The sequence below is a fragment of the Neomonachus schauinslandi genome, chromosome 11 (assembly GCF_002201575.2).
Source record: "Neomonachus schauinslandi chromosome 11, ASM220157v2, whole genome shotgun sequence".
Classification (NCBI taxonomy): Eukaryota; Metazoa; Chordata; class Mammalia; order Carnivora; family Phocidae; genus Neomonachus; species Neomonachus schauinslandi.
Window position 1 is genome coordinate 46,614,621 of NC_058413.1, and position 16,484 is coordinate 46,631,104.

Here is a 16,484-nt window from a genome sequence, read left to right on the forward strand (position 1 = left end):
AATACCAGCTAATGTATCTTGATTATTTAACATGGTACCATACTGAGAATTCCATGCATTATCTCATTTCTTCTTTATAGGAACCCTCTAAGATAGGTTTTAAAATTATTCTCATTTTACCAACTGAGGCTCACAGCAATGAATATATAAAAGGTTGAAGCAAAGCTTCTCTTAATAAATTGCTTCTTTGGAACAGAATACATTTGAAAATAACTACCCAAAAGAATGGGAAGATACTGAAGTGTTTGAAGCATGAAAGTGGCATAATCAGATTTGTATTTTATGTCCATCATGTTAGACTGTGGAGAATAGATCTGAACTGAATAAGGACTGGATTAGAGAAACCAGTTATAAAACTCTTACATTATCCAAATGAGGTAAAATTAAAAACCTGAATTGTAAGTTCAGGTGTATCATATGAGATAAGTTAGGAATCATAAAAGAGGATAGCAGTTAATAATGGACCAAGAAGAAATTTGCATGCCTCACGTGAAGGGACAAGCCATGGTAAAGGGAGTTATAGGAAGTATTTTACCTTAGAAGACTTTGATTTGGTGGGTCCATGTCATTAAGGTTCAACTAATATTTAAAAAAAAAAAAAAAAGGCCCAGTAGTAAAAAGGAGAAGATAAGAAACAATGTATTTCTTTAACTTCAATTTATTAAGTATGAATGCTGTATTTTCTAGCATTTCTACTAGAAAAATAGAAACAGGACTTATAAATTCTGTACTAGCAGAGGGGATAAAAGAAGGTCTGGGATAATTATTAATCATTTAGAAAGGGGGAAAAAAGGTAGAACAAATAAAAAGTATTGAATAAGATATTATATGTATGTATATATAGAAATAATCACCATAAGTCAATTAAATGATCTACTTAAAAGACAAAGGTTGTCAGACTAGATTTGTTAAAATGTCAACTGTATTTCCAAGAAGTAGAGAAAGGTTGAAATGAAAAGATGGAAAAAGACATACCAGGAAAATTTCAACAACAAAGTTGGCATGGTTATATTACATCAGACAAATGGACTTTAAGGGGGGGAAAAAGTTATTTGAACAGTGCCAGCATCTAAAACAGGAATTTAAGTACAGTCCATGGAGATGAAGTTGAAAAGAAGGTAATAATGTATTTCCAAACAACTAATATGTTCAATGAGTGTTACATTGATTTGAAGAATAAAGACAAAATAAAGGTTTGGGAAAACAAATACTCATAGGTTATATGGAATTTATAGTTTAACCAAATAGTTTTCTTTAGAGATTTCAAAAACACTGGCTTTTTCATTCCATGTCATTCTTTGTCTGTTTGTTGGCAACACATATAAAATGAAATGCATTTGGTAAGCATTTGCTCTTGTGTTTTCAGGAATTCAAAATGTCCTCAGCCTCTTTTGTGCAGTTCTCACAGAAAATAAGGTTCTCTTCCATTCTGCAAGTTTCCAGAGACTTAGTGATGCTTGCAGAGCCCTGGAATCTTTAATGTTTCCTCTTAAATATAGGTGAGGTTTTTAACTTGGTACTTTAATTTGTTCCCAATTCTGCATTACTTACTGATGATTAGTTGAAATGTCATAGCACAATAGTTTTGAACCACAAGGGCATATTTTACAAAGTTATGCTGTACACATGATTCTGATGGAAATCTAACCTAGAATTTGGAAATTTTCCAAGTTGTTCATTACTGAGTGTTGATTAATTTAGTGCAAAAATAATTTGAATCATATTGTCAGCAACATTTAATTCTCTTTGAATATAGTTAGTGATGAAAGTCTTAAGTTAGTTTTGTCTGATTATTTGATATTAAGGAGTTATTAATTTTTAGGGGTTATAATGGTATTATGGTTATACTAAAGAAGATCCCTTACTTTTTTTTAGATACCTACTAAAGTATTTATGTATAAATGATAAGATGTCTGGGATATGCTTCAAATAATACAGTAGGGAAGAGAACAGTTTTAAAATGGGTAGAAACATATATGAGACCTTGCATTGGTAATTGTCAAATCTGCATTGGATACATGAGGCTTCATTTTCCTTTTTTCCTCCCTATTTTTTGGGGGTGTGGGGGAATGTTAAAATTTTCCATAGTAAAAAGTAAAAAACAAAACATCTAAACAATGATGCCCTGATAGTGTTCTGAATAAAATATTTTCTAATATACTGTTTTATCAATTTGATAATCATAACATTTTTGTAAAATTAAGTTCATACAAACTAGAAAAAAAATTTGGACTGTTTCAGATTTTATTAAAAAATTTTTTTTCTTTTTTTTATCTATGTGCCTTTCTAACCCCTAGATAAGAGCATTCTAGGCCTTAATTTTTGTACTTTGCCATTCTGAGTGAATTCAAACATCAAGTATAGAAAATGGAATTTGAATGATTGTTTTATTTAGACAAATCATCATTAGTATTAAGGGAGAGGGCCCATCAGGTAGTCATTGTTACCTCCTGATATCAGATTTTTATGTAATGAAAAATGCTTTCAAGCAAGATTGACAAACCTAAAGAGACTGCTTGCCTCCGAGGAATATGGGATAAGGAAGCTGCCCTGGGTTCCATTTACTTTATATCTTGTTATATCTGATCATCTCTTTCAAAACATGAAGATTTTTTTATCTTTCTTTTAAAAAATTTAATATTAACAGCCATGAGAATATTATTGATAATTTCTAGATGTAGGTATTCTGAAATTCATACCACATAAAGGTGAAAGAAAATATGTTCATATTATGGGAAAACAAATATAGCTCACATATGCTTTTATTATTTCCAGTTACCCTTATATTCCCATTCTCCCGGCTCAGCTTCTGGAAGTTCTGAGTTCCCCAACGCCTTTCATTATTGGAGTACATTCTATCTTTAAAACTGATATCCATGAACTTGTAAGTATTTATCTTTAAATTGCCAGTTATTGAGGCCAAAACCTTATCATATTTCTTTGAGTCCTATAACATTTCAACTAATTACTACTTTCAGATATGTTGCATTCCCAATAGGAAAGATTGGCTGGAAGAAAAGCATCATTGAAAAATATAAATATACTAATTTCTTCTCATAGCAAGTATGGAAGATCTTCAGAATGAATTTATTAATAGTTTTAAATGCCCGTCTTTTGGCATATTAATTTTATCTTTCTGTGTTCTCCATCCTATATATGAGAAAGGAAGATGAAATAATCCATTAATTAGTATTCTATTTATACTTTTGTTATGAGTGCTGTAATATATTCATATTTTGAAATGAGGCTGTGTTAATCCTGAATGGCTGGTAGCTAAAAAGCAAAAAGCATTTGCAAAAGAGTGAAGGGTTTTAGTAGAATATGAACCCTTCAGTATGAATGCCACCAAATTATTCTTTTCTTAATGCCATATGAATAGAAATACCAAAGAAGAAAAGGAATGTTCTATATTTAAGCCAGTTCTGGAATAATGTGTTTACTTCTCTGTACTGAACTTATTTAAGAGGTACTGTCACAAAAAAATGAGTTTCAGAGAAGGACATGCAGGATTGTCAAAACTTTAGAAACTATATCCTGTGAGGCCCTTAAGGAAATTTTCTCGGGTAATAACCTGATACTGTTTGATAGCTAAAGATAAATACTGTTGTAGGAAGGTTCATTTTTTGTAGCTCCGAAAAGCTGAAATAGAATCAGTGGCTATAGTGGATATAGAGACAAATTTCTCCTCAGTAGAAGAGCTTTCAACTATTAGAGCAGCCCAATGATGAAAAATGGGTTGCCTTAGATGAGGAATGTACCCTCAAGAAGTGTAAGTGGGGTACAAGGAACAAATTCCATGACACTTTTCAGGGAGTTTAAGAAAAATTCTTTACTGAAAGGTTGGGCTAGATGACTTCTTCAATCCACAGATTCTCCAGATTTTGTAATTCTACTCTTGTTTGAGTTTTAAATGTCAACAGAGGTAACTCTGTTGTTACTTATATATAATTATAATTGTAATCAAATCATAGGTGTCATTAAAACTGACAAAAGACAATTCAACATTGTAAATTAGAAGCAAGACCCTCATTCATGTATTAATTATTTTCCTACCTTTATATGTTGATATCTAGTTCCTATATAACTTTGATATCACCACATAAAATATACATAAATCAATAAACATACTTAGTAAAACCTAGTTAGTACTAATTAGAAGCATACCCATCTGGTTGACAGGTAATTTTTTACCACTAAGTATAAAGTTTCTGGAGGGTAGGACAAGCCAAATGTTTCCAAAAATAAGTTTCTTAATTTTTAATGAATAAATTAGAATGAATTTTAAACCTAGTATCAACATTATAACTTCAGCAGTCCTGGCTAGTTTCTCTATTACATTTTTATGTAAGTTATTATTATTATTTTTTAAAGATTTTATTTATTTATTTGAGAGAGAATGAGATAGAGAGAGAGAGCACAGGAGAGGGGGGAGGGTCAGAGGGAGAAGCAGACTCCCTGCTGAGCAGGGAGCCCGATGTGGGACTCGATCCTGGGACTCCAGGATCATGACCTGAGCCGAAGGCAGTCGCTTAACCAACTGAGCCACCCAGGCGCCCCTATGTAAGTTATTTTTAAGTAGGCTGTTGTAAAATGTTAAGAATCAATTTCTTTCTTAAGCACCCAAACAGTACCATTTTAATTATACCAGTTGCTTTGTTTGTTAACTCTTGTAATGAGTACTATATTATTTAGGATATGGCTAAACTACTATACCAAAGCATCCAAACTACAGTGGTTCAAACAAAATGGAATTTTATTTAACACTCATGCAGCAGTCCATAGTGGTGTTCCATTATATCAGAATGGCTTACTCCATGAACTCATTCATGGTCCAAGCTTCTTTCCTTCTTGTTTCTCCACCAGAACTGCCTCAAGCATTGGCATCATCTGAATGTTCAAGGTTGGGTTGTTGTTAGTTCATAGTTTCAGCCTTAGGAAGAAGAGAACATAGGAAAGCCTTACATCCTCTCTATTTTGAATACCTGAAAGTGTACACATCACTTCTCACATTCCATTGGCAGAAACTTAGTCACATGCCACAGCTAATTTCAAAGAAAGCTAGGAAATACATGGTAGTTGCTATGGACAGCCAAGAGTCTTTTCCACACCTGCTTTCTCTCATTTTGAATTAATGAAGATCAGATTACTTTGCTTAGCAATAAATGCATTTTATTAATTATTGATTAATTTTTCTCTCCTTTAGCTAGATGTAATCATAGCAGATTTGGATGGAGGCACTATTAAAATTCCTGAATGTATTCACCTCTCTTCCCTCCCGGAACCACTTCTACATCAGACTCAAGCAGCTCTTTCTTTGGTATGACATTTTTAATAGTAATTTTCTTTTGATTTAACTATAAACTCAGGTAATTGGAATTAGGTATCATTGGCAGTATAATTACTTTAAAAAGAGTTGTATGTTCTTAAAACATGAATATATTCTCATAGAATATTTAGAATAGGATTCTTTACTACATATTATCTGAAGAATATACTTTAAATTCTGACTGTTTATTTTTTCTACATTCACTCTTTCACTCAGCATATTTATTTAGTAGTTAATATATACCGAATACTGTGTTAAGTATTGGAAACATACCAACATACCTGTGAAAATAAGACCGGACTCTGCCTCAAAATCCCTGGTTTCCCTAACATCCCTTGCTGGAAGATAGTACCTGCTCCTTTTCCTTCAGCCTCCTTGTTGGCATCTCATTCCTTTTTGGTAGATGCTACTTGCAAATAGTGTGATACTGTCTTGCCAATGTTTTTAAGTTACTACAGAAAACTGTAACTTATTGAGAGATTAAATATCTAACATTTTTTGGAGTAAAGTTTTAATGACTCTTGTAGTTTGGGTGTTTCTCACTGACACATTTAATGTTTTTATAGTTATTTTATCTTAGTTGGTTTTTTCTTTTTTATAATTTTTTTTAAAGTAGGCTCAATGCCCAGTATGGGGCTTGAACTCATAACCTTGAGCTCAAGAGTCACATGCTCTACCAACTGAGCCAGCCAGACACTCCTTACCTTAGTTGATTTTTAAAATTAGAGCATTGTATTTTACTGACAAAATTTTAGGTGCCAATTTATTCATCATCAGAAAATTGAAACTTAGAAATTATGTATTTCTTTTTAAGCTGTACTAAAACTAAAGCCTTTATATTTTTTTTTTTTTTTTTAGGGGATGGGAGGGGCAAAGGGAAGGGGAGAGAGAGAATCTTTTTTTTTTTTTTAAAGATTTTATTTATTTATTTGACAGAGAGATAGACAGAAGAGCACAAGCAGAGGGAGTGGCAGAGGGAGAGGGAGAAGCAGGCTCTGCACTGAGCAGGGAACCCGATGCAGGACTCGATCCCAGGACCCTGAGATCATGACCTGAGCCGAAGGCAGACGCTTAACCATCTGAGCCACCCAGGCGCCCGAGAGAGAGAATCTTAAGCAGCCTCCAACGTGGAGCCTGACATGGGGATGAGTCTCACAACCTTGAGATCATGACATAAGCCAAAATCAAGAGTTGGACGCCTAACTGACTGAGCCACCCAGACACCCCAGCCTTCATATTCTTGAACAATATCCCAGTCTGAGCTGTTTAAAAGAATTTTCCCTTTATGGGGTGCCTGGCTGGCTCAGTTAGAAGAGCACTGATCTTGATCTTGATCTCAGGGCTATATGTTCAAGCCTCACATTGGGTGTAGAGATTAATAAATAAACCTAAAAAAATTAATTAAAAAATATTTCCCCCTTAAATAGTAACTTAAATAGGAACTCAGAAGTCTAGGATTACCAGGAAGGATTTTATTCTTAGAATATTTTCAAATTTGTATTAGTCCTTATATTGTTAATAGTGGTATCTATGGGATGTGAATATTTAGAGAAGACTGACTTTACCTAACATAATCTAGAATACAAGATGTGATAGAGTGGAAAGAATACTAGTGCAGGACTCAGGAGACCTAAATTCCAGTCTGCATCTTGCCACTTGATATTATTGAGCAACTCACATTCTATCTCTAGGCCTCTGTTTCCTGGACATTATCTATAGGATGAATGTTGAATGCATAGGATGACTAAGGGACTGTTTACCAAAGTGAAGTATGGAGATGATTTTGGGTCACATGTGAAACCTTTTTATTTTAATAGTTATGTATTTATCATAATAAAAATAACATAAAAACCTAGGATTTCATAGATGATATCATCTACCAGATTTAAATAGGTGAGTTGATTTAAAGATAATTTAAAGGAAAATATTAACTAAATAACTACATTGGTAGTATATGGATATAGCAGAAGCTGAGAAGGTAGTATTTGAGTGATTGAAAAAATGTTTAATGTTTCTAGAAATCATAAGTTTCTAAATCTTATATATGATTACTTAATAATGATATTTATAGTTATTCAGGGATTAAGTATGAGAATGAACAAGTATTAAGATTTTAGTTCTTAAGTCAATGTCTCCTGGTAGAGATTCTGCTGCACACTGGTATATCTTTTTTTTTTTTTTTTTAAAGATTTTATTTATTTATTTGAGACAGAGAGAATGAGAGAGAGAGAGCACATGAGAGGGGGGAGGGTCAGAGGCAGAAGCAGGCTCCCTGCCAAGCAGGGAGCCCGATGCGGGACTCGATCCAGGGACTCCAGGATCATGACCTGAGCCGAAGGCAGTCGCTTAACCAACTGAGCCACCCAGGCGCCCCACACTGGTATATCTTAGCCTGCAACACCTGTGCCACCAAATTTGATCAATGAATTTGGTAAAACTGAGTATACCTGTTTTTGTAGTTGTCAAGCACAATGGCCAATTGTGGGGTATAGTATAGTGCTGTAAATAAGACATGAGAACATAGTGTATTATCAAACTAGAACCAAAAAGAAATCATATTTGATGAACTGGGTGGGAGCTTTGATACACAATTATAGCAGCTTCATTTGGTTAGTAAATAATTGTGATCAAATGGCAACACAGTACTTGAACTGTGTAATAACCATGGACGATTTCTTAGACATGAATTATACTGCATTATTATCTTGTAATAATGATTGGGTGATTGGGTTATAAATATTGTCAATATTTTAGTGTCAATTTTAAGTATTGTTATGAAGCCATGTAAGTAAGGGTTAATATATAATAAAGGCCCCTTTAAAATTTTGTGCAATGCATTTCTTAGAGTGGAGCTTTGTGGCCATTCAGGAGCCTTATAGGACTGGAAACCTTTGATAAGTTATTTAAGCATTCTTGAGCATTTCCTCATCCAGGGGTTAGCCAAAGTATTTTCGTCTATTATAAGTAGACTACCCAAACCTGAGTATTTGAAAATAATTCTGCCAAGAGAAAAATTTGCTACTTACTGATGAAATTTCATCTTTTTCTCTGTGTTAAGTCTTGCATAGATCTTCTTTACCTACCTGCTCCCCAGCCTGCTCTTCTTCAAAACCTAACTCAGTTCTTACCTTTTTTTTTTTTAGCTTTCCCTAGGTTGAATTAATTATACTTGATGCTTCGTTTATTATTCTTTATATATTTATATTACTTGCACATTGTTTTGTAGTTTTATCCCTCTAGACTGTGAGGCTCATAAGCTTATTCACGTGGTCCTCAGTATTTCAGTTAATTAATTAATTAATTTTTAATTACACTAATAAACATAAAAACAAATGCTTGTTTAACATTTTCAACTATATAGACAAATCATTCTGCCCTAGACTGTTCCCTTCCCAGAGGTAACTAGTATTTTATAGTTTAGTGTATATTCTTTCAGAACTTTACATTTTCATGTGTGTTTAGTGTGTGTAGGTAGATAGATAGATCAACAGACCAAGAGAGAGGTTTAAGGTTTGTTTTACTTTCAAATAAATGAGACCATACTTATGTGTGTTTTTCTAGCACATGTTTCTTCATTAAATATTTTGTCTTGGAGATCTTTCCACAATAGTACATACAGAGCTGCCTCAGTTAATTGCATTGTTTCCTGGAGGAAATATATTGTTATTCATGTACTGACACTTTTTCATCTTAGTATTCCAACTAGGTTAAATAATAGGTTTTATTGATATTAAGATTTTGTACATAACCAAACTTCTTTGCTTTAGATTCTACACCCAGATTTGGAAGTAGCAGATCATGCTTTTCCCCCTCCACGAACAGCTTTATCCCACTCAAAAATGCTGGTAAGAAGTTTAATATTTAAACTTGATGTTTTTAAATAGAGCTGTACTTTTATTTGTAGGGTTGTTGAAGAAGCTGAGTGTAGTGAGAGTCAGATGTACAGCCTAGTTTAATAAGTGTACCAGATTAGATGTTCTAATTGAACAGTCACTGACTGATCTTATGACCTGCTCTCCGAGGAGCCACAGGGCAGCACGCAGACTGGGAGGGGGTAGAGGTAAGACTGTTGCCCTGAGGAGGCAAGAGTAAGTGTGCGTTGTAGCCTGGAAAACTATGCCAAGTATCAAATCGAAAGGGCCAGGCAAGGATAATAGGGGGAAGCTTACAAAAAATGGAAACAGATATTGTTGACAATGAGAGTCAAGTTTGACAGGTAGATGAAAATAGTTCCAGTTAGAAGCCATGTAAGTAAGAGTTAATATATAATAAAGACCCCTTTAAAGTTTTCCCAGTGCAAGGAGGGCACGTATTGAATGGAGCACTGGGTGTTATACACAATCAATCATGGAACACTACATCAAAAACTAATGATGTAATGTATGGTGACTAACATAACATAATAAAATAAAATTAAAAAAACAAGTTGAATGAAAATAATTATAAATTCAAAAGAAAAATAATTAAAATAAAAATCTAAATTTCACCTGAAAAAAAATTTTTTCCAGTGCATTTCTTAGAGTTGATCTTTGTGGCCAGTCAGGAGCCTTACAGAACTGGATACCTTTGATAAGTTATTTAAGCATTCTTGAGCATTTCCTTATCCAGGGTTGACCAAACAAACTTGTAAGTTTCCTTTCAGTTCCAAAACTATGATTTTTATTAAAACCTGAATTATCAAAACCAATTTTTAAGTCATACCTTATTAATATAGGAATAGATTTTTATAAGTTGGATAAACTTTGGAAGAATTTCATAAGCTTTTAAAATACAGTCTTTTGAGATTTTTTTCTTTTATATTTGTGACTGTAGTTCTTTTGATGGAAGTAAAAATCAAATGACTTGGGAAAGATGTCCTTCTCTAACTTGGTGAAGGGGGAGACTATGACTTTTTCTGAGAGGAAAATTGGATATACTATAGGCAAGTTTTGTTTGGTTCACTTGAAAAAAGAACTATTTAACACCCTACCCCGTTCAATAATGGGACAGGCTAGATGCCCACCACTCAGGACTGCCACAAGTAAGACTTATGTATAGGAAGTGCAGACAGATTGATTCAATAAACTCTCAGGTTCTTTTCAACTTTTTGTCTTTGTGATATTTTTTTTTTTTTTTTAAGAAATTCAGTTACCTAGCTTGTTTCTTTTTATATTTTCAGGATAAAGAAATACGTGCGATTTTTCTTAGATTATTTGCACAACTTTTCCAAGGATATAGATCATGCCTACAACTTATAAGAATTCATGCAGAACCAGTAATACATTTTCACAAGGTAAGATGATACATTACCATGTTGTATGTGTCCAAAACATGGCCTCTAATTTAATAAAACAACTTGGTTGTCTTTTTTTTAGCTGTGTATTTTGACCTTAGTTTATCAAATGTGGTTATTTTTTAAGTCTCTGCTTTGTGATTAGGTAATAATTTTTAATGATACTGTGGAACTGACATGTTTTCTTTAGAGTTTGTTAATTTAATTTTAAATTGTTTTTTTCTTTTTTTATGATTTATTTAGTTATTTTGGAGAAAACGAGAGTAATTAAAAGTACAAAAATTAAAATTTAATTCTAAATTGGTTTTTCTTTTTCTTTTTTTTTAAAATTTATTTAGTTATTTTCAAGAGAAAGAAAGTGCCCAGAGGGGAGGGAGAGAGGGAGAGGGAATCTCAAACAGTCCCCACTAAGTGCGGAGCCCAGCTATGTGGGGCTCCATCTCACCACCCTGAGAAAATGACCTGAGCTGAAATCAAGTCAGCTGCTTAACCAACTGGGCCACCCAGGCGTGCATAAATTGTTTTTTCTTTTAAAATTGAGTGTTAATTTTTAATTTCTTCTCCTGCTTTATGGACAGACTGTTATTCTTTCTAACACATGTAATATTTCAGACATCAAAAGACCTTTTTGAGAGACTGTATTTTATAACAACACATTTATGCGTGAAGATATTTATTCAGGCTTTGATCTTTCTATTTTTGTTTTGACCATTCATCCATTACTAAGTGATAAATTATTCATTTCACTTTTTCTTTCTTTACAGACAGCTTTCTTGGGGCAGCGTGGTTTGGTTGAGAATGATTTCCTCACTAAAGTTCTCAATGGAATGGCATTTGCAGGTTTTGTTTCAGAAAGAGGTCCTCCCTATAGATCCTGTGATCTCTTTGATGAGGTATAGTTCTTATCAAATGAATGCATATTTACAGACAAAATTGGACTAGTGGTTAAAAGTAGAGAAGTAGTATTTTTTTAATGTAAATTTAATTAGCCAACATAGAGTAAATCATTAATTTCAGATGTAGTGTTCAAGAATCCATCAGTTGCGTGTAACACCCAGTGCTCAAAATCCTAAATGTATTATAAATTGAATATCAAATAATCCAAATGTTACTTATTATTATGCTTATTAGATCTTGGTATTTATAATGTGGATTTGAAAAATTAGAAAAATATAGGATGTCACAGAAGTACATAAACATCTTGAACAACTGAATTTTTTTTTTTTTTGAACAACTGAATTTAAGTAGTTCATTAAAATCTTTTTGAAAAAGTGACAGTGATTATATAAATAAAACTTTTATTTTTGAAGTCAGTAATACAGTAATTCCTTTATCAGTTTCAGAGAAAGAGAAAGGTCTAGGTTTAATATATAGATATGTGATTTCAAACTACAGTTACATTTAGTCTATTAGTGTCATAGAGCCATAGTTGGGCTCAGTGGCATTCTTTTTTAAAAATTTTATTTTATTTAAATTCATTTAATTAACATATAGTGTATTATTAGTTTCAGAGGTAGAGTTCAGTTATTCATCAGTTGCATGTAACTCCCATGCTCATTACGTCATGTGCCCTCCTTAATGTCTATCATCCAGTTACCCCTTTCCACCACCCACCTCCTCTCCAGCAACCCTCAGTTTGTTTCCTATAGTTAAGAGTCTTTTATGGTTTGTCTCCCTTTCTGATTTTGTCTTATTTTATTTTTCCCTCCCGTCCCCTATGATCCTCGCTCAGTGGCATTCATACTAATCAATAATCAACATTTGTCTATATCCTGTAGGAGATCTTAAATATATGGAAGGCAGATTTCATTTCTATCTTCAAGGAATTGGCCGTATAAAGGAAAAATTAGGACAAATGTGACTCCAAATAAGGATACTGTTTCGTCTTAGTTGTGATTTATTTTTATTTATTTATTTATTTATTTTAATATTTTATTTATTTACTTGACAGAGACACAGCGAGAGAGGGAACACAAGCAGGGGGAGCGGGAGAGGGAGAAGCAGGCTTCCCGCTGAGCAGGAAGCCTGATGCGGGGCTCGATCCCAGGACCCTGAGATCATGACCTGAGCCGAAGGCAGATGCTTAACGACTGAGCCACTCAGGTGTCCCTAGTTGTGATTTATTTTAACACATCTTTCCATTTATCATTTAACTGCATTTACAGCAGCTCATTCTGGTGGATAGAACAATGAATACTGTTCCCATTTCAGTTTCTGAAAGAGGACTGTATTGGAACCAATAAATCTAAAAGTTCTGTAGAGTGTATAAAAGGAAAACACTTAGCACCCAGGATAGTGGAGAATAATAATAGTGATTATGTTTTGCTGCAGGTGGTTTTATTTTGTTTTTTGTTTGTTTGTTTTTATTTATTTATTTGACAGAGAGAGAGAGTGAGAGAGGGAACACAAGCAGGGGGAGTGGGAGAGGGAGAGGCAGGCTTCCCGCTGAGGAGGGAACCCGATGCTGGGCTCAATCCCAGGACTCTGGGATCATGACCTGAGCCAAAGGCAGATGCTTAACCAGCTGAGCCACCCAAGTGCCCCTATGTAGTTTTGTTTTGTATAGAGAAAATAGGAATCAAATTCTTAAAGATCTCGGTTCAGAGAAGGATCTTTTATTTTCCGCAAAGATTATTAAGTAATCACAGATAAGAATGAAAGAAGGGGCACATGCTGTAGTTCTGAGTATGGAGACCTTACCAAAAACTTTAATTAATAACACAAAGCATATGAAAATTTAGGAGAGATTGCCCTGTGGTGTAAGCAGTTCTTTCTGATGAATTACTTAATCACTGATTCCCTAATACCAACATTTAATATGATTGATCACTAACTATCTGATTTTTTTAAATAATTTTTTTATGTTAGTCACCATACAGTACATCATTAGTTTTTGATGTAGTGTTCCATGATTCATTGTTTGCGTATAACACCCAGTGCTCCATGCAATACACGCCCTCCTTAATACCCATCACTGGGCTAATATGTATCAGTAATTGACACATAATGTTTAATGGAGTTACATTAGATGCTCCCCAAGGTCCTTTCTAGCTCTCACATTCTATTAGTTTCTGAAGCATTCTGAATAGTAACATTGGTTTATATACCCCTCATTTTTCCTATCTAAATTCTCTTAGTAACTCCTTCTGGCAGCTTCATCACAACTAGTAAGTCAGAGTGATTGCTTGCAGAAAACTTTCTTGCCATAGCCTCTGACTGTTTTTGTAAATCATTCCCTTGCCTGGAGTGTCGACCCTCTACCTTTCAGTCTAACCATGGCTTCCTATTTTTCATTCTCTGCTCTTATCTCACCACTTCCTCCAAACTTTCCCAGAGTAAATGACTCTGAGAGCCAGTTGGTCTATATTAAGCTTCATGTTAGGTCTCTAGCTTTATGTGGCAACTTATCATTTATTATCTACATTTATGTACATAGGGTATACATATAGCCTCTTGATTGGAAATGATGATAAAGCAAGGACTAAGTCCTATTGAGTCTCCCCTTAGCGTTCATCCAGTGCTGTGTTCTCCCTACAGTTACGATTTTTCCTGTCTAATTGATGTTGTTACTTGAAAGCTAGTTGTTCATATGCGTATTTCAGTCAAAGGCCTAAAAGGAATGAGATGCCAGACCTAAGTAATTTCTCTTGGGTCATTTAATTTGCTTGAATGCGCTTTTAAAGAAAAATAGCACTTGCTCCTGGAAAAGGGATCCTTGTTTTCATCTAACCTAGGGCAGCCTACCACACTGAAGATTTTAGAGGCTTTGAGAAGCAGCCTGCTTTGTGTGTTGCCTTGTCCCCACACTCCCATCGCGTAGGCCTGTTAGAAGGAAAGATATATTTGCCTTTGTTTGACAGTCTTTCTGATTTCTGGCCTAGAATAGGTGGAGTCAGAGTTTTATATGTTTGTCTGCTCCAGTGAATCTGTTAGTTTCTAGAAGGAAAAACCCTATATTATATCCTTCTTTAAAAAAATAATCTTTTTACCCTTCTTTCCCATACTCACTTTTTTTCTTGTTAGTATTCTTCTCTCTGCTTCAAATGGATATACTGTTCTCCAGTAAATTAGTTTTGTAGGGAAATGGATTAGAGTTAAATAATTTGAGAACTGGAAGGAGGTCAAAGGTCATTTTGTTTTTCCATCTGATTGTAGAGATGAAGAGACTGAAGCTCAGGAGTTTTAGTGACTTGTTCCAAATCATAGTGTCAGCAGAGCTAAGACTAAAGTCTGAGTCACCTGACTTGAACATTTGGTTCATGTTTTGTAAGTTAGGGAAATGTTTGGAGACTTTCTGACTATCTGAAATTCTCTGAGTGAGAGAATTCTCCGAATGAGGCGTGAAGAATGAGAGGGTCTCTCTCAGTTCCAGAAATGATTTTTTCCAAGAAGAAATAGGGCCCTAAATTATCAGGGATAGACCACCAGACTATCCAAGGACTCGATTGACTCTGTAACTCTAGAATAAAGGTGAAACCCAGTAAAAATGTAAAATATTTTGTCTTAATAATAACATATATTTTAGATGCTTTTTGGTTTGCAAATTGTAAGAAATTATCACACAGTTTTCTAATTTAGCATATTTTGGAGTTGATGTTTTGCCATTTGATTCTTTTTCCAAGTTGGTAGCTTTTGAAGTAGAGCGAATTAAAGTTGAAGAAAATAACCCATTGAAGATAATAAAGCATGTCAGAGAACTTGCCGAGCAACTATTCAAAAATGTAAGTAAATATGTTTTAGACAGTCATTAATTTTATTTTATTTTATTTTTTAAAAAGATTTATTTATTTGAGAGAGAAAGAGAGTGGGTGTGTGTGCAAGTTGGGGGAGGGGCAGAGGGAGAGATTCTTTCTGGCAGATTCCCGCTAAGCATGGAGGAGCCCCACTGGGGCCCCCATCCCAGAACCCATGAGATCATGACCTGAGCCAAAATCAAGAGTCAAATGCTTAACCAACTGAGTTACTCAGGCACCTCAGACAGTCATTAATTTTAAAACTATGTAATTATTTTGTTTAAAAAACTAAGAAGTGTCATCTTTCTAGTTGTCTTTTTGCTCTGACTTAAAACCTTTGGGATTATAAATTACAAGATACTACAGTTGGTACTGTGCATCAAAACAGACCTCATTTTTCAAAGTGATTTTCCTGTCAATCAACTATGTTATGAAAACATCTTAGTCACAGTTTTCCCGTTTGTTTTGTGCCCTCATTGTGATTTTCATTTAGGACCCTGTGTTCTTGAGAGCAAACTGTTCATTTTTAAGACATAAAGATTAGACTCATTGGAGACCAGAACTAGAACTGACCAATGTGTCCGCTTTAGTGTGGTGCAGTGACTGTCAGCTGGATCAGGAAAATTGTTTGAGTTGTATTGTTTTGAGCAGACAGGGAGTAAAAAGCTGAAAGAAAGAGAGCAGGTTGCCAAGTGACCACAGAAACTCAAGGGTAGAAATATTCCTTTTATAGAATAAATGCAATTAAGTTATAAAGATTGGGATGTGATAAAGTGTGAAATAATCATTTGGATGCCAAGACAGAAGAGAACCTAAGGTGACAGGGAGATTACATGCATGCAGAAAAATGGATTTTGGCTAATGATTGCTAGTCATACTTCCTACCTGTAAAGCTTTTCAGAGTTGAAACTTGTACTAAGAAAAGGAAAGTAAATGGCAAGTATGGTTTCCCAGGGGAAAGTTGAAGGAAGGTGCATTTCAGGAAATATATTTAAGAAGGATTTGGGGTCAGTATTGCAGTATTGTTTAACTTAATTATTCGAATCGGTGGAACTTTTTGGACATTGGGTCATAAGTCAGTGCTTTGTCACATCCATTTGAAATCTGAGACCCAATTGGATAAAAACAGGAATGCTAAGTTGTGTTTGTTTCA

At 34.3% G+C, this 16,484-nt stretch overlaps 1 protein-coding gene across 4 annotated transcripts in view; it reads left to right on the forward strand.

Moving 5' to 3' along the window:
- SBF2 (SET binding factor 2) overlaps positions 1-16,484 on the forward strand; it is a 467,712-nt gene that overhangs the window by 259,681 nt on the left and 191,547 nt on the right. For 3 of the 4 annotated variants that reach the window (XM_044919518.1, XM_044919516.1, XM_044919517.1), the window contains 7 exons: positions 1,367-1,499; positions 2,776-2,884; positions 5,204-5,317; positions 9,094-9,171; positions 10,485-10,598; positions 11,363-11,491; positions 15,221-15,319. In XM_044919518.1, the coding sequence (XP_044775453.1) occupies positions 1,367-1,499; positions 2,776-2,884; positions 5,204-5,317; positions 9,094-9,171; positions 10,485-10,598; positions 11,363-11,491; positions 15,221-15,319 (776 nt within the window). The remainder of the gene's footprint in view (positions 1-1,366; positions 1,500-2,775; positions 2,885-5,203; positions 5,318-9,093; positions 9,172-10,484; positions 10,599-11,362; positions 11,492-15,220; positions 15,320-16,484) is intronic. The other variant, XM_044919519.1, reaches the window with a different exon arrangement.